At 36.9% G+C, this 22,083-nt stretch overlaps 1 protein-coding gene across 2 annotated transcripts in view; it reads right to left on the minus strand.

The window, feature by feature from the left end:
* LOC129450573 (cystathionine gamma-lyase) overlaps positions 1–22,083 on the minus strand; it is a 47,346-nt gene that overhangs the window by 20,100 nt on the left and 5,163 nt on the right. Inside the window, exons 6-12 of one of the 2 annotated variants that reach the window (XM_055213440.2) lie at positions 21,693–21,750; positions 21,530–21,607; positions 20,574–20,726; positions 17,568–17,689; positions 17,427–17,479; positions 16,677–16,815; positions 13,174–13,819 (exon numbers count right to left, since the gene is read on the minus strand). In XM_055213440.2, coding sequence (XP_055069415.1) covers positions 13,805–13,819; positions 16,677–16,815; positions 17,427–17,479; positions 17,568–17,689; positions 20,574–20,726; positions 21,530–21,607; positions 21,693–21,750 — 618 coding nt within the window. In that variant the 3' untranslated portion in view covers positions 13,174–13,804. Of the gene's footprint in view, positions 1–13,173; positions 13,820–16,676; positions 16,816–17,426; positions 17,480–17,567; positions 17,690–20,573; positions 20,727–21,529; positions 21,608–21,692; positions 21,751–22,083 lie in introns of those variants that run through there. The other variant, XM_055213441.2, reaches the window with a different exon arrangement.

The raw sequence follows: 22,083 nt of genomic DNA on the forward strand, positions 1-22,083 counted from the left end.
ACAAATGCGGTAAATTTCACTCTCTTATCTCTTGTATGAATTTATAATTCAGAAAGAAAGATGATGTTTACTTATGTTGTACTGCCCATGTGCATTTCTATCTGACCACTATTGAAGGTCTTGTAATTCAGATCAGATAAGCATTTAGTCAGGCAAACTGCTGAGAGCTGCGAACATGTTGTGGAGTCAAAGTCTGTGGGCAAGAGCTCCCATTGGATGACAAGTTCTGTGGTGTGATGCTGCTGTTTTTTGATTTATGGTTATGAAAGTGCTGCTTGTGGCTTTTCAAGGATCTACTAAATCTTGAAAAACCGTATAAACTGATTTGGGAGCTACAGCACCAACAATAATCGCTGATTCATTGATTCATTCTTTTACACGTACAGAGAGAAAGAGGGAGAGACTCCACAAATGTATTACACACAAGGGGTGATATTTCATATCATGAAACATGTTCAGTGTATAAAAACATAATAAAATAGAAATCAAAACTTTCTCTCCAGTCCAAAAAGAGTATTCACTTTTAGCTGTCACTGGGACAGTAGGTCCTAATATGTACCATTAGGTACAGATATGTGCACATTTGATACCATAATGTGCCTTTGAGATATGAATATGTATATGTCAGGTACAAAGGTGTACTTTTTGAAATGGTACCATATTTTCTGATGTCAGAAAGTGGGGTTGAAACACTAGAAGAACTAACTTGAAGGGTAGAACGTGTTAGTCTACAAGACACTATAAAGGGCACAGTACATAAAGAAAAATATTTATGCAGTATTGTAGCATCATTTGATGCACCTCAATTTAAATTCAAATGTGACCGCCATGTGACCATATTCAGAGCATTTTGCCGGATTATGTTGTTTCCAGGAGATTTTGAGCCTCTTAGATGTTTTTCTTGCTTTGGCAAATGCCTCATCATGGAGATTTTTAGCATCTTTTAACAATTTAAATAGGATTATTAGGAACACCTGTTCAATTTCTCATTAATACAATGGTGTAATGGTGTGGGGGGTGTTTTCTTGGCACACTTTAGGCCCCTTAGTTCCAATTGGCATCATTTAAATGCCATGGCCTACCTGAGCATTGTTTCTGACCATGTCCATTCCTTTATGACCACCATGTACCCTTCCTCTGATGGCTACTTCCAGCAGGATAATGTACCATGTCACAAAGCTCAAATCATTTCAAATTGGTTTCTTGAACATGACAATGAGTTCACTGTACTAAAATGGCCGCCACAGATCTCAATCCAACAGAGCATCTTTGGGATGTGGTAGAACGGGAGCTTTGTGCCCTGGATGTGCATCCCACAAATCTCCATCAACTGCAAGATGCTATCCTATCAATATGGGCCAACATTTCTAAAGAATGCTTACAGCATCTTGTTAAATCAATGCCACGTAGAATTAAGGCAGTTCTGAAGGCGAAAGGGGGTCAAACACAATATTAGTATGGTGTTCCTAATAATCTTTAAGTGAGTGTATATTGCATTACATTGTTTTAGATTGTGTAATTTTAAAATATTTTAAATGTTTTGGTCAGCAAAACAATTGTGTAATGCACATGAACTTCTTTCTGGAATAGTATTATATATATATAATAAAACTCAGTTCCCTAACAATTACACTTTCTACCCACATATGAATCATTGCTGGAGAAAAGTTTTTTTTTCAAGAGGACTGAATGTTCCATGAAGCCCTTTTAAAAAGTGCGTCATGTTCTCTGCCTGATACGTCTATCGATCCCACTGTCACTTTGTACATGGATGCACAACAGACGTGTGACTGTTTGAGGACTCAAAAGACATCTCTGTAAATTCCAACTAATCTGTTATTCAGATAACTGGCAAATGGGATCAATATAGCACCAGGATGATAACATTAAAACTACTCTTAATTAAACAGTTATCATTGTATATGCATAATGTGAGCCCGTCTGTGAAATTCAAGCATCTAATGGTGAGATTAGGAGCATTAACGTTGTCATATGGTTTCTTCAATATTGATTTCAGTCTTTGACATGTTCTTACTCTGTCAATATTAAAGATAAGGTTATATTTATATAAATGTCACAGAATGTTCTTTACATTATGCTAGGTTTTCACAGACTGGGTTACAAATAAGGAAACCTTCAACCTTGTTATGATGAGGTATTGGCTGTCTGAAAAAAATATCAGCTCTACTGGTCTGCAAATTTGGGAAATTATCGATCTCTGAGATCAAATGTGTTTCTGTTTACATATTTTGATTAGATGAATAAGTAAACAGATGATAAAGATGCTGGTTGACTAAAGTTTTAAAGATATTTCACCATAAATATTTAAAATTATCAAGGCTAGTATAGATTTGCCTAAGGGATGTGGTGTCTGATTATCATGATGTCTCGTAACTGGAAATGGACCGATATGTCGACCAACAATTGTTATCAGACGAAAAAATTAATTTTTTTCATCAGCTGATTGTCATGGCAGATATCCTGTCAATCAAAGAGAACAGGAAAATGCCATTTGAGCTCTGTGTATAGAAAATGTAAAGAAACATCACTAGTATAATGATTAATATAAATGGTCATGTGAATAGCATTCCGAAAATTGAATCTTCAGAATTTAGTTAATGCTTTCCCTGCCATTGACAAGTTATCTCATCAATTAAGGGACATTCCACTTTTTTTGAAAATATGCTCATTTTCCAGCTGCCCTTGAGTTAAACATTTGATTCTTACCGTTTTGGAATCCAATCAGCTGATCTCTGGGTCTGGTTCTAGCACTTTTAGCATATCTTAGCACAATCTATCGAGTCTGATTATTCCATTAGCATTGCGCCTAAAAAAATAACCAAAGAGTTTCGATACTCTCATTCTGGCGTAATAATCAAGGACTTTACTGCTGTAACATGGCTGCAGAAGGCGCAATGATATGACGCACGGCCCAAAAATAGTCCCCTTCCATTGAAAGTTACTAAGGGGACTATTTTCGGCTGCTGCGTAATATCACTACGCCTGCTGCAGCCATGTTACAGCAGCAAAGTCCTTGATTATTGTGCTAAGCTATTCTAAAAGTGCTAGTGCAAGACCCGGAGATCAGCTGAATGGATTTCAAAATGGTAAAAATCAAGTGTTTAACTCTACAGGAATTTGGAAAATGAGCATATTTAAAAAAAATGTAGAGTGTCCCTTTAAAGGAGGAAGTCCAATATCTTTGTAGAGAGGGTGAGACAACAAACACTCATTTTCTCGGTCAAATAGGCACCAAATTAGAAATTTATGTTACATTTCGACTACAAATATGATCCACTTTTAATAAAGATTAATGTTTCCACGGGTGAAATGCTCCTTTAAGAGAAAACGTTTCCCAGCCAATGACGCTTTCCTGATGAGTTTTTACAGTAATTCCGCTATTATCCACTAGGTGGCTTATCCAACTTGTAAAAAAATTGAAGCATCAACTAATTCAAAAACAGTTAAAACTTCATGTATATTTTGATCATCATTCTAAATCTGATCTCTAACATACGTTATTTACAAAAATGCAATTATTTCAGCATTTTGAGAGATTTAATCATATTTCAGAGGTGGTAAAAAGAGAACAAATGAAGATATGAAATGTTTTTTCTGTTATTTTTGTTTATTTGTTTGAAAGCAGAGGGTCTGTTCTTTTGTTTGATATTAAAAAAGAAAACTTTCTGGAACGCATTTTGTGAAACACTGTGAAAATCACAAAAAAATGCTGGCACGCAACATTTTATTTTAAATGGAATGGGTTAATATAACCACCAAACTATTGGTATCTGCATCAGTATCTGGAGATATCATTAGTTTTTAAAATTTTACACAAGTGCATTTTTTCTCGTAACTTCTCAACAAAGTATGATAAAAAAAATATAATGTATACATTTATAAAGATTGAATAAAAATTATTAACTAACTGTAATTTATAGGTATTTTACTGTGTTAGACTTGATGAGACTATTTCCAGTGCACTTATGTATTGCTGTTTTTGAGTTGCAATAATTGCGTCTATTGTTTACCTCATTTGTAAGTCGCTTTGGACAAAAGCGTCTGCTAAATGACTAAGGGGGCGTGCACACCAAAGTTTTAAGCCCGCGGCCGGCGTATGTTTTCAATTGTTTCTAATGGAATCTCAGAGTTTTTCAAATAAGCCAGCAGCTAGTGTTTTTCTTCCACGCTGAAACCGCCGCCCGGCGGTTTATCCGCGCTCAGCACTGAGCGCCGAGAGTTGAGAAATGTTCAACTTTGGATGAAAAGTTCAGCTCGTCAATGTCAGTTCTAACGCGGCCGTCCAATCACAGTGGAGGAGGGGCGGGACAAGTATCACAGCAACCAACTGTCTCACAGCTGACGCATCAGAGCTACCAATGCGCTTAGCTGAAGAAATCTGGCACTCAGCTGAAAAACAGCTTGCATTTGGCGTTGTCCAGGGGCACGTTCAATCTCATACCGGTGCGCAACGTTTTGCTACAGTTTCCAGGTCAAACGACATGTTTCCTGGAAACGGTGTGCAACGGCGTGCAACAGGTTTTAGAAGTTTTCTCTTGTTTGGTGGGTGTGTCAGAAATGTCGGCCCAATCAGCGGCAAGATGTATATAAACCACGCGGTACTAAAGAGACAGCTCGCTCAATGGGTTCAAGTTGGAATTTTGTCTTTCATTCTGGACGGCAAGGTCAGTGACTGTAACATCAAGGGTATTTTACAGCATTAAACACACATTTATAACGATTTCATCAGGCTTCAGAAACATTTACAAAAGAACACAAAGAATGGCCTCTCAGCTACCGTAGTTGCAACTCTTGCGTCATCACAACAGGGTGTTCAATGCATCACCGTTTCGGTTAAATAAACGTTAAGCAACGTTTTGTCGGGGCTGAACGCATGCGTTTTCAGACGCATTTAAAAGTTTTGGTGTGCACAACCCCTACATGTACATTCGTCTTGGCCAGGTCTACGCATCATACAGTAACATTTGGTGGCTTGTGAAATTGTCATTGCCTAACATTTCCAAAGAACAGCCACAATATTTTCCCTCAGAAAATTTGATTTGATTTTTCATGGAAAAAAGCTTAAAAATGTTACATAAAAAAGCTATTAAAGCAACACTATGTAGTTTTTTTACCTTATGTCTCTAAAATTATATCAGTGATAGAACAACTTTTAACTGGACAAATTGTACTGTTGCTGCAACCTGAGCAGCCTCCTAGCTGCTACAAGCACACTCTGAAAGTGGCGGTGGAGGGTAGGAAACACAGCCCCGCCCCTCCCCCTGCCTGCAGAAGAGTGTCTGATACCAGGCACTGTTGCGCTTTTCAACCACATGGGGGAGCTGTAAGTCATTTTTACATGGAAACTACATAGTGTTGCTTTAATCAATGGAAAGTTTTGTTAATGGTATCAATAAAAAGATAAATGTATAAATTTGGTTTGGCAACATTCTCATTGCACATTTTGCAGAAACGTGTGGAGCATAATCGCACAAAATGAATTATTTTTATGCAATTTTGACCTGAAGCTGTATCTTGAAAACTGGAGCCAATTTACACTCAGGACTTCAAATTTTCATTTATCATTGACCCATGGTCAAATTTAGTTACTTTCATTTCAGAGGCCTTCTAGTGTAATTATATTTAATACATTTTAAATTCGTCCGGTGGTGTCAGGTGTAGTCACAGGCAGCAAAATGATTGCAGCCAACAAAAACAAAAAATCATTAACATCAACCTGGACTTTTCTGTCAAGCTCACGTTGTATCAATCATACAGTATAAATGTGTTTATAGTCAGACGATTCTGTGACAAAATAAAAGAAAACGCCTTGGTTTTTATTTCACAAGTAGGTTACCCTGAAAGTACATTTGAAAAATGGCATTCAAAATAGAGATTTTTCATGCAGCAAATGTCCGGCCGCTGTTACGCATGATGAAGTTCAGCTTTTAGTCCATATAACAAAGCCATTTTGTCCTCTGAGTCCAGTGATGAATTTGACAAAGCTCTCCTTGATACAGGAACATAAAGTAATTTAGTTCCTCAGAATGACATGTAATCTTCATTGCAGAGTGCGTCAGTGATAGCAAACCCTGTTCCTGTCAGAACTGGATGTTGCCCCGAGACAAACCTCTGCTGATGCGCGCTGTTTGACGCACCTGAATGATTTCTCTGTAACACAACATGTTCTCCTGAGATGCAGATCTGAACCTGAAGTGCATGTGACGATTTTTCTTCTTAATGACGTGACAGATGAATTCAATAAATTAAAGTCTGCTGTTAAGTGGAGCTGAAGGTTACTGTTTCGAAATGAATACAGAAGGACTCTTAATTGTTCCTTTGAATGGTTTCATAAGACGTTAGTCACGTCTGCTTTGGTTTTACTGAAATTACACATCGGGTTTGTGCTCCCTTCATTTTCAGTACAAATAGCCTACTAAAGGCTACAAGGACGATTGGATGCGGAATAATTTCCCGTTTCCAAAGACGACAGCACGAGCGCTCCAATTCTTCCTGATGGGTTTGCATTCTTCAATATATCCAATTAGCTGATTGTCTTTCCTTTCTGACAGATGGATACATGACACAAGTCTATTAGATGCAGCACCACAGAAATTGACGTTAGGTTCACAACACACCATACGACTTCATTGCTTGTAAACATCCGAATTGGTTTTCTTGGATATATGATTTAGCATAATTTGACAGACCTGCTCTTGAACACAAGTTTATAATATAAAGGAAATACGATTAGTGTGGCTATTGGCAAAACGTAGTCCTAATTTGTAGTTTTTCTTTTTAAAGACAGCCAAAGCTTTATAAGAATTCACGTGGGTTACGATTAGTGATGAAGACGGCGTTTTAATACAATGACCGGATGACTGAATGCATACACCGATTAAAACACTGTGTTAGTCTGCATGGCGTAATGGATAAAGCGTGGGAAGAGATGACCAAGCTGAAGAAGAATTATTCTGTAGTAATAAATAAATAAATGTAGTGATGTCAGAGAGAAAATGTCTCTCTGCCCAGAGCAACAACAACAACACACTATAATAAATCATGGCTTCTTCTCATTTAACAATGAATCTTTATGTGCTATCTTTATGCACATAACTCTTTATGCACATAACATAGCAGGTTGTAAAAGTAAAAATCACATTGATTTTCACATTCACTGATTTTTAACAGTAACAAGACTACAGCCTATAATGTTAAACTACCCATAATCCTGAATATACTCTAAAAAAACGGATGTGTTTAAAACAAGACAATCAGTCACAATAGACACATCTCTGTGTTATTATTGGAACAACATGTTTTGTGTTACTTTAACACAACTTTTATTAATTTAAAAATGCACCTATTTCATTGCTAAAAACAACGTTATTTTGTGAATTTGGTATAATACAGTGTGTTCGTGTGGTTTATGGTTAAAAAACACATTATTTTCCACATACCGTTCATTTTGCAACGCTCTGATTTTGCACAAAGCTCATCGATTTGAAAAACGCTGTTTCCCTGATTGGCCAGCTAATCTGTACGTTGTGATTGGCCTGAATACCTCTGACGTCAGCCGGAAATGTGACGCTCCTTACCATGTTTGAAAGATTCGCTCACAATGCAATGCTAGGAGTTAATTTACAGGCTGTGAGTCCAAAGCGGGGGGAATTATGATAATGTCGGTCTTGTCTACATCACCAATCCCAGGAAGTAAACTGTTGCCTACAATCCGTGTGTTTTTTGTAGTTGAAGAATAGAGATTTATGTTGAGACGATAACTCGCGTCATCATTTACTTTAAGGTATGTACCTTTTGCATATTGTTAAAACACACTTATACACCGAAGGAAATGAAAAATCGTGAATCGGATAATTGGTGCTCTTTAACGCAAGATGACACATACAGTGTTAAATAGCATTACACAAAAAAATTGTAAAAAAATTAACACAAGCAATAGCCGTAATTTTCCCATCTAGGTTAAAGGACAAGTTCGGTATTTTACACTTAAAGCCCTGTTTTCAGATTGTTTATGATGAAATAGAACAGTTTTGACTGAAATTTGGACATATGATGCTGGCTCGAGAATTTTCGGGTGTTTCTTGTATCACCTCCTACCTCTATAATGGCTTTATATGTGCACTGGAACAATCCTTCCTAAAATGCATTAAACTTTCATTTACAAAGACGTGAAACTCACCGAGTGGTCAGGGGTGTTCACTGATATGCTCACACAAAAATCGCCGCAAAAGATGCTCTCCAACAGGTGTTATCATAGTTTTTGTCCAACTTCATTGACTTGTATTAGATGTGCTGTGAGGTATGGTATTACTCCGCCGCCGAAACTTTGTTGTTTTTCTTGCAATTGGCAAAGGTGGATTATCGTCACCAACTGGGCTGGAGTGTCTATTATTCAAGCTCTCAACGGAAGAATGTACGGGTGTGAGGTGTTTGGAAAAATAGGTCCACAAATTTGCAACGAATGCTAAAACACCTTTTGCAGCGATTTTTGTTTGAACATATCGGTGAACACCCCTGACCACTCGGTGAGTTTCATGTCTTTGTAAACGAAAGTTTAATGCATTTTAGGAAGGATTGTTCAAGTGCATCTATACACCCAATGTAAAGGTAGTGGGTGATACAACAGAAATTGAAAATTCTCAGGCCAGCATCATATGTCCAAATTTCAGTCAAAACCGCTCTATTTCATCATAAACAATCTGAAAACAGGAGTTTAAGTGTAAAATACAAAACTTGTCCTTTAACTGCTATAAACCTGTATAGTCTGGCTATAAGTAATCCAATTCTAGTCATAATAACCTTGTGTTTGTAGATGTCATTTTTGTCAAATTAACTTGCATGACATTTTATCATTTTGTGATTAGAATGTGTATGGTTTAATTTATTTATTTATTTATTCATTTTTGGGGCTTTGGTTAGACGTCTATTGTATTTTAAAGCAACACTATGTAGTTTCCATGTAAAAATGACTTACAGCTCCCCCATGTGGTTGAAAAGTGCAACAGTGCCTGGTATCAGACACTCTTCTACAGGCAGGGGGAGGGGCGGGGCTGTGTTTCCTACCCTCCACCGCCACTTTCAGAGTGTGCTTGTAGCAGCTAGGAGGCTGCTCAGGTTGCAGCAACAGTACAATTTGTCCAGTTAAAAGTTGTTCTATCACTGAAATAATTTTAGAGACATTATTTAAAGGTAAAAAACTACATAGTGTTGCTTTAACTGACAGCCCACACTTTCCCTTGTTTTTGCCTAGACGTCTGAGCTGTGTTTGGACAGCTATTAGACATAAACGCGAAATTGCTTGCTTGGGTTGTACTGAAGATCATCATCTCAGTCTTGTTTCAGTCTCGCCTGTATTTGAACTCAGTCTTGTATTGATTTTTCAGATTAGGAGGACATGAGACTTTACATCAACACTGGTCAAGTCCACAATTGCAGAGATATAAACTGCAATATAAACTGCCACTTCAAATGCAAACAATAATTTGTTTATATTTTGATTGCTCTTTGTTACTGTTGTGTCAAGTCAGCCATGAATGGGCATTGTGACAAAAATGTACATAAAATAGGAACAAAAGGATAATTCCTTTAGAATTTCTGGTCTGGCCCTGACGTGGTCTTAATCTTGTCTTGGTTTCAGCACACTCTGACCTTGGTCTTTAGACAATAGTCTACAACAGTTGTTGCAAAACAGCAACTGCTCAAACCCACAAACCACTGCAGATGATGTCGTCAAGTCGGCTCCCCTACACTTTCACAAAAACGGTTCACAAGCTTTCATTGGGCTCATAGCCTTTTAAATAAACTTTTGTACCTAAGTGCAACTTAAAGGTACATATGTACTAGATGTACTTATCTGTACATATATATACAGGACTTTTTAAAAGGGTACCGTCCCCTGCTTATGTATTTTTGCAATACATTTATTGTAACTGGTTGATTTGGATGATCAAAATGTTTTACTTCCCTATGGAATAAATTAATATTGTTTCCTAAAAAGGTCAATGTTACATCATATAGAAAAATTGCGCATTTAAACTATTTGAGGATTTCTAATCTTAAAAACCAAGTGCTCTCTCAAAGCAGATGGACGACTCAAGTGGAACTAAGTAATTTCCCACTGGATCTATCTGAATGACCCTACAGTGCCTCAGTTGCATATATAATATGTGCTGGCACAACTTTCGAAGAACGCTTTGAAGAATTAAGTGTGCCATCGTCCAATAATTATACCCATAAACTTTCACATCCAATATCAAGCTTGATATTGCCAAAAAATTGCAGTCACATATTTTGTACATGTGCTAAAAATGAATGAAATTATTCATTTAAATGTGTTGTAAAACTGCCTTTCTAAATAGCATTATATGTAAAAAAAAAAAAAAAACACATCAAATTGTACTGTATATACTCTTGAGGGTGAAAATCAAACAACATCTTCACTCCAAGATGTGTAATAAGTAAAATCCACAGCATGAAAGGATCCTGAGCAGAGCAAAACATAAAACTTTAATTTTGATTAAGAAAAAGGAACACAAGGTCACAAATTCAACCACATCCTTGTTCATGTTTCTGATCTGTTCTGTTATTGTCAGTCTGTGGGAATGTACCCCAGAGGAACCACAGCAAAGAAGATACACAAAACTTTGTTTAACAAGTTTATGACACACATTTTATTTCCACAGATGACCACGATTTTTGTGAAATTTGAAGTCAAACTTCAGCTTTTGTATTTTTAGTAAACACATTTACCCTGTAAAATTCATAAAATTTGTATTCATCTGCAAAGATTGTGTCTTTTGCTAGTTTCAACCCGGTGCAATGATCTTTTCACGTTTAGCGAAACGTTGTTTAAATAGCAAATGCATTTGCACCCAATTTAGCGCCCACGGGCGTTCTGGTCTGAAAATGAGGTGTGTTCAGGCGCATTGTTGGCGCGTTGTTATTTTGAGGCAACTAAAATAGACTACGCCATTGACCAACTAAAACCTGCATGGTCTAAAGTCAATGGCGCAATATTGATTTTGTTATTTAAAGAGCGCATTAGTAATATGTGCCTATAAATGGGACGACAACGCCGGTTTGCTTATCACACACATGGATGCACAGCAGCACAAAAACGCTTTTAAATATGAAAGATTAAAGGATTGAAATGTAAAAGATTATTATTGAATCACTTCGACATAAATGAGGACCGATTATAAGACGTTAGAAGACGTAAAGAGCTGCTTCATCTGTAGCCTGGTAAGTAAATAAATGCTTTGCTTTAAACAAATGCATCTATTTTTAAATGTTTTTTAAATCCTACCCTACGAATTTATTGTATATGATGACTCTGTACCTGCGGATATGGTAAGATTAGAAACATTTTTAAGTAAATTATTTTTAAAAAATCAATAGCGCTATCTGAGTGCTGAAACGTCTCCGCACGTTCGTAAACTCTTTACCTCGTTTGTTACAAATAAAGTTTTTTTAAAGTACAAACCTTTTCTTGCATATTTGCTAATTATTTTATGAGATTACAATTATGTAGGATATCAATACATGTACAGCAATTAAAAGCCTTTCTATTATTAGTTATATGACTGAAAGAAAACAACTTTTAAAGGTTTTAATCCAAAAAATAACAATTTTAATAAAAATGAAAACAACACAATTTTGAAAACTGGAAACTGAGACTCTCATTGGTTTATTGCACGTTACGCCCAAAACACAACCATTACTCATTAGGAGAATAGGAACAACCCTTTTAGGCTGTGCGCTTGGTGCATAAACCATTTTTCCCGTCGTTAAATTAGCAAAAGTGGAATCGGACACGCCCGTTTTGACCGTGCGCTTTAGACAATCCGATGCGCTTAGATCGTTAAAATAGGGCCCTAAGTGTCTTTAACTTTTATTAAAAACAGTGCTTATTTTTTTGCGCTAATCTTAAGTCCCACTAACTTTCAAGTTGGCCTAAAAAATATCCCTCCAGGCCAGCACTCTATTACCGGACCATTTATAGACTACAAGAGGAGTACACACTGCTCCCAAAATAGATTTACCTTATTGCAAAACAAGTGATTTTTCAAAATGATCTTTCAGACAGACAAATCTGTCTTTAATAAAATTTCATATACCTAATGCTGGGTCTCTTAATTTCTCTAAACACAACATTTGTTACAAAGTTTTCAGGTTAACAATGTTTTGCTTTCTGTTTGTTCAACCTTCTATTCGTGTAAAGATTTTAAACAGATTAGTAGTTTGGCAGCAAACACAATAGGGTAGTTTCGCAAACAGTTTATCCTAGTCCCAGACTAAAGTGCATGTTTAAGTTGCATTAATTTAAAAACAATTTGCACTCAAATATCTTAAAATAGATCAGTGCCATTGTTTTGTCTTTTTTGTAGGGTATATTTTGTAAAAACTATAAATTTCCTAATAAACCTAAAGCCTAGTCCTGGATTAATTTAAACCCTGTCCGGGGGAACTGCCCCTAAATCTTTAAACTATTAATCTCCAAGTGAAAAATCTCCAAGTGGACGCTAATGCCATTTGGTTTGCTAAAAAGAGCTTCATTCAACTAAAGTATATAAATAACTTAAATGAGGTACTATTCATATTTAAAATGCTCGCCTGAGGGTGGTGGTAAACAGTCTGACAAACAAGCATTGATATGCACCTCACCCACACCCCTAAATCCTCCAACATAGTAGAGATCCCAAAATTTACGGATTAGAGTCCGACTGGATATCATTTGACACTTTATTGCAGTATGAAAATAACAAATTACCCATGTCTTAAAAAATATTCAAGGCCATCATAAAGAACTAGATTAATTTTCCTCATCACAGCCAGTGCCCTAAAAATCTCACATTGTGTAGAAAATTAAAGAATAAAAATTAGCCTTGTCAAAACACCACGGTCCACTAGCAAAGTAATATTTGATACGTACTCATCCTTTAAAGAAGTAATTATTTCTCAGTACGAGCTGTCATTCAATCTTGTATTGTAGCATTATTGATGATGTTGTTAGATGATCACACTCTGATGGTCACATTAGATTAGATTCACATTTAACTATTTATCATCCAATTACATGGGCGGTGTTGGATGACTTCAAAGTGATTGCTTATGATGTACCACCATCAAAGATGTGCAGGAAGAAAAAACACAGAGACTTCAAATGGCCTTTAATGGGTCTGGAAGCACAAACAATGTTCAAGCGAGACCCTTTCAGAAATGAAAAAGCTTAAGCATTTAGATATGACGTATTTATACAATTTGAGCAGTGATGGCTGATTTGAGTCATTGGAGAAGTGCATTTGTGTGTTGTTCAAAAACTTTGTGTAGGTGTTAACTGTTCATTGCAAATTAGGCAGAATGAACCACTTGTTGATTCACTCAGTCAGTATAAATATACAGCGTGAAATGTTAAAAATAATTTCATTATGTACGTTTTCCCTTTGCGGATATTTTAATATTTTCCCTTATTAAAACTTTAATCGTTTCTTGATGACTGCCTTACCAAGAAATCATTACAGTAGATAGAAATGCATAAGCAGCAAATTTTAAATTCATAAAATGCAATCTGAATATCTCTCTTCGTTGAGTGAGGTTAAAAAGGTAAATTCCTGATGCATGAAAGAGCTGAATGTGTTAAACATATTTGATCCCTGATAATTGCAATACATATTTTTCAAGCCTCATTGGCACACACTTTAATTAAAAATGTGCCAAAAATCACGTCCTGATCTCATCGTGGCATCAGCTTTGTTCCAGGGCTATCTTGACTGGATCTTGCCTCTTATTTTTTGGGATGCTGTTGTAACAAACATAACATTAGATTACTGTTAAAATACGGCTCAGAAGCTTTTTAATAGCATTAAATCAGTATTTGGATATTATTAAATACAACAAGACGACATCATAAAATTGGCATAGATGTACTCCATGCACCTTGTGCACTATATTATACACTCACCTAAAAGATTATTAGAAACACGAATACTAATACCGTGTTTGACCCCCTTTCACCTTCACAACTGCCTTAATTCTATGTGGCATTCATTCAATAAAGTGCTGAAAGCATTCTTTAGAAATGTTGGCCCATATTGATAGGATAGCATCTTGGATTTGATGGAGATTTGTGGGATGCACATCCAGGGCACGAAGCTCCCTTTCCACCACATCCCAAAGATGCTCTATTGGGTTGAGATCTGGTGACTGTGGGGGGCATTTTAGTACAGTGAACTTATTTTCATGTTCAAAAAACCAACGTGAAATGATTCGAGCTTTGTGACATGGTGCATTATCCTGCTGGAAGTAGCCATCAGAGGATGGGTACATGTCGGTCACAAAGGAATGGACATGGTCAGAAACAATGCTCAGGTAGGCCGTGGCATGTAAATGATGCCCAATTGGCACTAAGGAGCCTAAAGTGTGCCAATAAAACATCCCTCACACCATTACACCACCAGCTGCAGCCTTCACAGTGGTAACAAGACATGATGGATCCATGTTCTCATTCTGTTTACGCCAAATTCTGACTCTACCATCTGAATGTCTCAACAGAAATCGAGACTCATCAGACCAGCCAACATTTTTTTCAGTCTTCAACTGTCCAATTTTGGTGAGCTTGTGCAAATTGTAGCCTCTGTAATGGAGATGAGTGGTACCCGGTGGGGTCTTCTGTTGTTGTAGCCTATCCGCCTCAAGGTTGTGCGTGTTGTGGCTTCACAAATGCTTTGCTGCATACCTCGTTTGTAACGAGTGGTTATTTCAGTCAAAGTTGCTCTTCTATCAGCTTGAATCAGTCGGCCCATTTTCCTCTGACCTTTAGCATCAACAAGGTATTTTCGCCCACATGACTGCAGCATACTTGATGTTTTTCCCTTTTCACACCATTCTTTGTAAACCCTAGAAATGGTTGTGTGTGAAAATCCTAGTAACGGAGCAGATTGTGAAATACTCAGACCGACACGTCTGGCACAAACAACCATGCCACGCTCAAAATTGCTTAAATCACCTTTCATTCTCATTCTGACATTCAGTTTGGAGTTCAGGAGATTGTCTTGACCAGGACCACACCCCTAAATCCATTGAAGCAACTGCCATGTGAACTGCTGTTCCTAATAATCCTTTAGGTGAGTATAAGTTTATGCTGTAATATTTTCTTGTTTTGCACATAAAAACAGGACTACTAATTTACTTGCATGCGAAATAATACCAGAATTTAAATTGTAGGATGAACTGTTCCTTTAGGGATTCACAGTTCACTGATCGCTTGATAAGTAGCGGCGCACAACCGCTTGAAAAGCCCATTGTCAAGAGGTGGCAAATTGAGATTCTCCATGTAAAGCAATTCAATAAATGCTGTGAACATTAGCATATTGAGTAACTAACAAAAACCTGACAGCACTTAACCTCGCCAAAGTGCAGATAATTAACTTGTGTTTTTAAAGTGAACTAAAGATCTGGATCTCTCGGAAGAAAGCCGCATGCCAAGACCTAATGGAATTTTCCCCTTCAGAGCTTATGTCATCTTAAATTAAAACACACCACAAATCACAAAGGCTCTTTTGTAATGATTTCAGATGGGTACTGGATGGAAAGTCCGGATTTCAATTCCATTTTCTTCAGTTGAGCGAGCGACAAAGCACATCTCTGGGATCAGATACGCAACGGAAAGCCATGCACAACGATTGCACTGAATTGTTGATGCCATGAAAGGCTCTTACCTGTGAGACTGGATTATCACACATTCATAATAAAAGGGCACCTAGTATACCCACTGTACAGCTCTTATCAGACTGAGCTGAACCACCTTTGCTCTCTAATAACTTTTGGCCTGCATTGGTGTGATATCAAAAACTGAATGCAGCCGAGCAAACCAGGGTTTCCCAAGAGACTGAACACAGCAGGAGCGCTGTAGCGGCCACCCCTACCTCTCACCTCACAAATATGGGAATTATTATCAGAGTCGGACCCAAGTCGATTCGTCTTCATTTCCAGGAACCCTGTTTTGCACTTAAAAGAGCTCTCCGAGATGGATCATTGAACTTTATGGACTGAAATAATCTCAGTGTTGACACACAGCATTTTATTTCAGGGAATAAAACTATTTATTTGTAGATGCACCTTTTTGAAAGCACCTGCGAGCAATAACCGAGATGGTATAAATAGTACTGCACACGATTATCGATAACGCTCGAGTATGGAAACGATGACCTTGGTCATAAAGATAAGCCACAGGCTATGTATACAGAAAGTACTTTGTAAACAGATCCATTTAGGATTAGTGGTATATGAACTGTCTATTTGCAGTGTGCATGACCATATGGACATGTATATGTGAACAACAAGTATTTGTTTATGTAGGAGAATGTTGAATTAAAAAAAACTCACCGCAAAATGAAACTTAAATTTGTGTAATTTCAAAACTTGTGTAACTTAGTTTTTCTATGCCATTCCTAGGGACGAGAGCTTCAAAAAGGATATAAAAGCACTATAAAAGACCAATAAAAGTAGTTCACACGACACGTTCCCGGTCTTTTAAAGCTTTCAGAGTCTTAAGATAGCTTTGTGAGCCGAAATGTTGTTTCTTGGTAAACTTTTCCTTTAAGGTTTAATTAAAAAATGGAGATGTGTGCATGTAATTTGCGTTTTTAAATACTTACAGCAGCATTAAGGGCTTGGTCTAAATCTGCAATAATATCTTCTTCATCCTCAAGGCCCACAGAGAGACGAATGAGAGTATCGTTAATACCCAGCTCCTTTCTCTCTTCCTCACACACTGAAGCATGAGTCATAATGGCACTAAAAAAAATTTAAAATAAAAGAAGTGCATCTTGAAATATGGATGCAACATTCCCTAATACCATTTAATAAAACCTTTTGATTAATTCAAGCCTGTTGTCCAGGGCAATCGTAGTGACAGCAGACATTGTAAGGTATGCGAGAAAGTTTTAGTGACAGAAGATTAATTCACTAAAGTGAATTACTTGAACTGTAATTGCTTCATAGGCTATTGGTTATATGCATTACCTTGAGCTTTGTATTTATATTGATGGCAGGATTCTATAGCTTAAAGATATCATCTATTCTTTCCTACTGAATAAATGACGCAAAGCGTTAAGACAACAGCAATGTTGTTTCTGCAATTCCCAGTTACTGGAACATTAAAGCACTCACGCCCCCTTGTGTTCATATGATATAAAGCCAACTCAATTGAATGCTATTATTTCTGACTCATTCACAGATACTTATAAATGTAAATAAAACAAGCAAATGTGTACAAAAACGAGCAACTATACTATACTTTGCTATACTATAATTATTTTAGTATGAGTACCGGTATTTATTATTAAGGGGACACAGAAATATGTACTGTGTACTAGGTAGTGTGTACTAGGTAAGTCTGTACTTACGGATGCTCGGCTAGACTCTCGTAACCACCGAGACTTTCAGCAAGTGCAAACAGCTGAAATGCAGAACACAAGAGATTTTGAAAAAAAAATTCAACAATATGTAGCTCAGCTGCCTTGCAAAACAGTTTTACAGTAAATGACCTTCAGATTGCTGAGGAATGTGCTGGCATGCTCCAGTTTTCCTTTGATGTAAAAGGTGATCATCCCGGGACAGCCTGTGCTCTGTCTCTTTGTCAGCTCATGCTGAGGGTGAGATGGAAGACCTGTAGAGATAAAGAGATTGTATTTCTATCCAGGTGTTTTAAAAAGGACACAACATACAAAATGTAAATAATCAATGAAACACCATCATGTTTTTCCAAAACCATAGGAATTAATTTCATCAAACAGAAAATGTAACATTTGGTTTCATTTGTACAACTGACCACTACATGACAAAAACGGTTTGGCAAGATGAGAAATTATTATTTTTTTAAACTTGTTTTTAAAGCATGCATCAGGTTTGTTTCAATGCACAGTGTATTTATGTTAATTGTATGCAATGAAAAATTACATTTGCACCATTTTTATGAAAATTAAGACGGAATGTGGTCATAAGCCCTGGAGGTCCCCGACTTCCAAGAGGGAGGGCGGCCCTGTCCCGCCCGCCTCGGAGGCCTCCCCTCGGGCAGGGAAGGTAGGGTCGGGGAGGGTGAGCCTAGGTCGGGTAGGCTCGCACGAGATCGAAGGGCCGGCTCGAGAGGACGCTCTCCCCTATATACCCGATGGCACCTGTTCGCGCTACCGTCCCCCGCGTGAGGGGACCCCGGACGAGATGGTCGGGGGGCCGGGAGGTGCGTGCCAAGATGAAAAACTTGTTTTAAAAGCATGCATCAGGTTTATTTCAATGTAAATTTTATTTATGTTAATTTTTATGCAGTAAAAAAATTACATTTGCACCATTTTTATGAAAATTAAGACTGAATGGACCTGAAAATGTCAAATGGTGTAACCGCCAATTGTGCCAAAGAATGAGAAATATTAAATATTTTATCCACTTTGATGGCATGTAAGCGTACTACAAAAAAATAATAAGTTTAAAATATTATGTTATTGGTTATTTCTAAATGTAAATTTTAATGTGTTTTTGTAATATTTGTCCTGACATATGCTGAAAACAGCTGTTTTTTAAATAATCTTTGACAAATGATGTAAAATCATATTACACTAAACTAGTTGATTATATTTTATTTCACATTTTTTATCATTATATTTTAATTTGAAAAAATACTAGTTACACCAGTTGACACAGACCGGTTACACCACATTGACATTTTTGCAATTATACCCCAAATATTCTGTCAAAATGAAATAAAACCAGAAATTTTAGACTTGGTCCACACAAAAAAAAGAATTCATGCAAGTAATCTGCAAATTTATTTTGACATTTTACCCTTTTACATTTAATTATCGGTGACACTTTACAATAAGGTTCATTAGTTAACATTAGTTAATGTATTAACTAACATGAACAAATCATAAGCAATACATTTGTTACAGTATTTATTCATCTTTGTTAATGTTAGTTAATAGAAATAAAGCTTTTAATAGTTGTTTCATGTTAGTTCACAGTGCATTAAATGATATTAACAAGATTTTAATAATGTATTAGAAATTTTTGAAATTAACATTAACAAAGATTTATAAATGCTGTATAAGTGCAGTTCATTATTAGTTCATGTTAACTAATGAACCTTATTGTAAAGTGTTACCAATTAATCCATACGAACGCAAAATAGGAATCTTACTTATTGTATGGGGTGGACAGGTGTCTTTGTAAGGGATAATGTAGAGGCAGCCGGTAGTTATTGGGAAATAAGCCCCGACAGTGTGATCAGGACCCGACGCAAGCGGAGGGTCTTGTATCACACTGAAGGGGCTTATTTCCCAATAACTACCGGCTGCCTCTACATTATCCCGCTTATTACACGGCTACTTGCCACATAAGAAAACAAACTGGACATGAATATGAATTTTAAACATTTTATTGGCATATTTGTTTTAAAATAACATTTTTATCCTTCCGCGAAACTTTGCACAGATGCATAAAATGATCGTAATACCTTATTAAGATCCGCTGTTTCATACTTGTCTGTCCCCATTTTTTCTCTTTTAGCCAGTCTTTGAGAAGTTTTAATCCCCATTCTGTATTTTTGTGTGTGTTGGCTTCGTAGCTGTCATGCTCTATTTTGTCAAGTTCAGTCTCAGTAAGCTGTCTGTGTCTTGTCGTGGTTGTCGAGTGTTTGTCACAAGATGGCGCCAAACAGACAGTAATCTTTATTGATCTTTATTGGCGCGATTTTACTCGTGCAAGTAGTCCGGCTATGCGTTATTAATTTGGAGCGGTTATTATTTGAAAAGAACGAACCTGCAAATGTCTCAACTGACCAATCAGAATCAAGCATTCCAGAGAGCCGTGTAATAAATCCAGCTAACGACCTCAAACAGGAGCATCTAATTTAGGATAATAAATGGAGGTGGACATTTTAAAGGCAGACTAACAGGTCTTTGATGGTCAGAATTCTAGCTAATAGACAGGTGTTCAAATAATTATTTGCAGCTGTATTATACAAATAAATAGTTAAAGAAAATCATACATTGTGATTTCTGGATTTTTTTAGATTATGTCTCTCACAGTGGACATGCACCACGATGACAATTTCAGACCCCTCCATGATTTGTAAGTGGGAGAACTTGCAAAATTTTCCTCACTGTAATTAACATCAAGTCATTGACCCATATTTACATTGCATTGAACTGGTCTGTTTATGTCTTCATTTGCACCGCATTGAACTGGTCTGTTTATGTCTTCATTTGCACCTCATCTTGTATTCACACATTTGCATTAAGCTGGTCTTTGCTTTTCTACTTCATACTTTGCACTCCATTAAACATTTATATTCATTTATGTACATGCTGCTATTTGCACTTCTGGTAAGGTGCTAACAACGTTTCACTGGCTCTGCACAACGAGAATAAAGCTAAATCTAATCTACACCAAAGAGGATCATATGGGTTTGAAATGACGTGAGGGGAATTAAATGAAGATTTTCATAATTTGTCAACGTACACCACTATGTAAAGTTAGGATAATAATACGATCAACACCTGGGAAGATGACTTTGTCCACCCTTGGGTCAGCCTCCAGAAACTTTGCCGCAGCCATTGCATTCTTAAAGTGCTGCTTCATTCTCAGGTGCAGTGTCTTCAGACCTCGATTACACATGTAGCAGTCAAATGGGGAGGGCACAGCTCCAAGAGCTAGGGTATAGAAAGCAGAAATTTAATATTTTATGGATGTATGGACTTTACTTTTAATTTTAGTAATTAATTTGTGATTTTTATGCCCTTAAAAGTTCATCACATAACGTGATGTTGGCATACAGAGTTGCTTTGTGAGTTGTTGGCAGGACACGCAAGGTCGCATCTGTCATTAAGTTCTAAATCAACTGTGACTCTGTTGCTTTACAAATACCAAAAAAGCTATCAAAGCTTGCAATATGCTAAGAAATATTCATAACAGAATTGCTTATGGTGCCCATTACTGGTTAGTGGCCTCCTGACAGCTGTGTCTTTGTAGCACCCGAAAGACACACCAGATGGTTTTAGAGTCAAAATATAGCAAAGTATCTAAAGGATGCACTTGTGTTGTGCAATGAAATATTATACAATGTTTCTTCAGGGTTTTGGAAAGTCTACTGCTGAAAAAAAATTAAGCAAACTTTTATTTTTTGCAAAAATCACAAAAAAATGTTTGTCAACCCCTTGCTGAGGCACTCAGTTGTCAATTCTGTCCATAAATGCGAATGTATTTTAAAGGGTAAAAACTCTTAATTATGTCTCATGTTATAAACTGTCTTTTATTGTACATCACTTTATAGCCCTTAATCTTAAGTGTTCAAAGTTTGACATCAATCATTTAGGCCTAAATACCTCTGTATTGACCTCAGTAACTTAGAAGACCTGCTGGCATATATAGCAAATAAAAACGGTATCAGATAAACTACTCACATCCTAAATCTGAAAGATTATAGATTTGATTAAGGCCAGGAGAAAAGTCTTACCATTCTGCAAAAACTTTAGTCGTTCATACAGATCGTCACGGCTGACAGAAATCAGCCCCATAACAACATCACTGTGACCTGAAATAACAAAGAAATCTCAATTTTAGGCTACTGAATATAGCTGAAATAAAAAGTTTAATTAATATGTTATCAGTACTGTGACCGTTCATGTATTTTGTTGCAGAATACATGCAGATATCCGCTCCAAGGGCCAGGGGGCGCTGTTCAATAGGGGAAAAAAATAGTTGGGAAACTTCAAAACTGCAATGAAATCTTACAAGTACACACTCGCCTGCCACTTTATTAGGTACACCTGTTCAATTGCTTGAAATTGCTAATAAGCCAATCACATGGCAACACATGGCATGCAGGCATCTAGACCAGTGTTTCCCAATCCTGGTCCTCGGGCACCCCCTCCCAGAAAGTTTTAGATGTCTCCTTATTTAAAACACCTGATTCGACTCATCAGGCCCCTTCTTAAATGGTAAACATGTGTCCCTAACAAGCTGATGAGTTAAATCAAGTGTGTTAAATAAGGAGACATCTAAAACTTT

The sequence above is a fragment of the Misgurnus anguillicaudatus genome, chromosome 8 (genome assembly GCF_027580225.2).
Source record: "Misgurnus anguillicaudatus chromosome 8, ASM2758022v2, whole genome shotgun sequence".
In the NCBI taxonomy this organism is placed as follows: domain Eukaryota; kingdom Metazoa; phylum Chordata; class Actinopteri; order Cypriniformes; family Cobitidae; genus Misgurnus; species Misgurnus anguillicaudatus.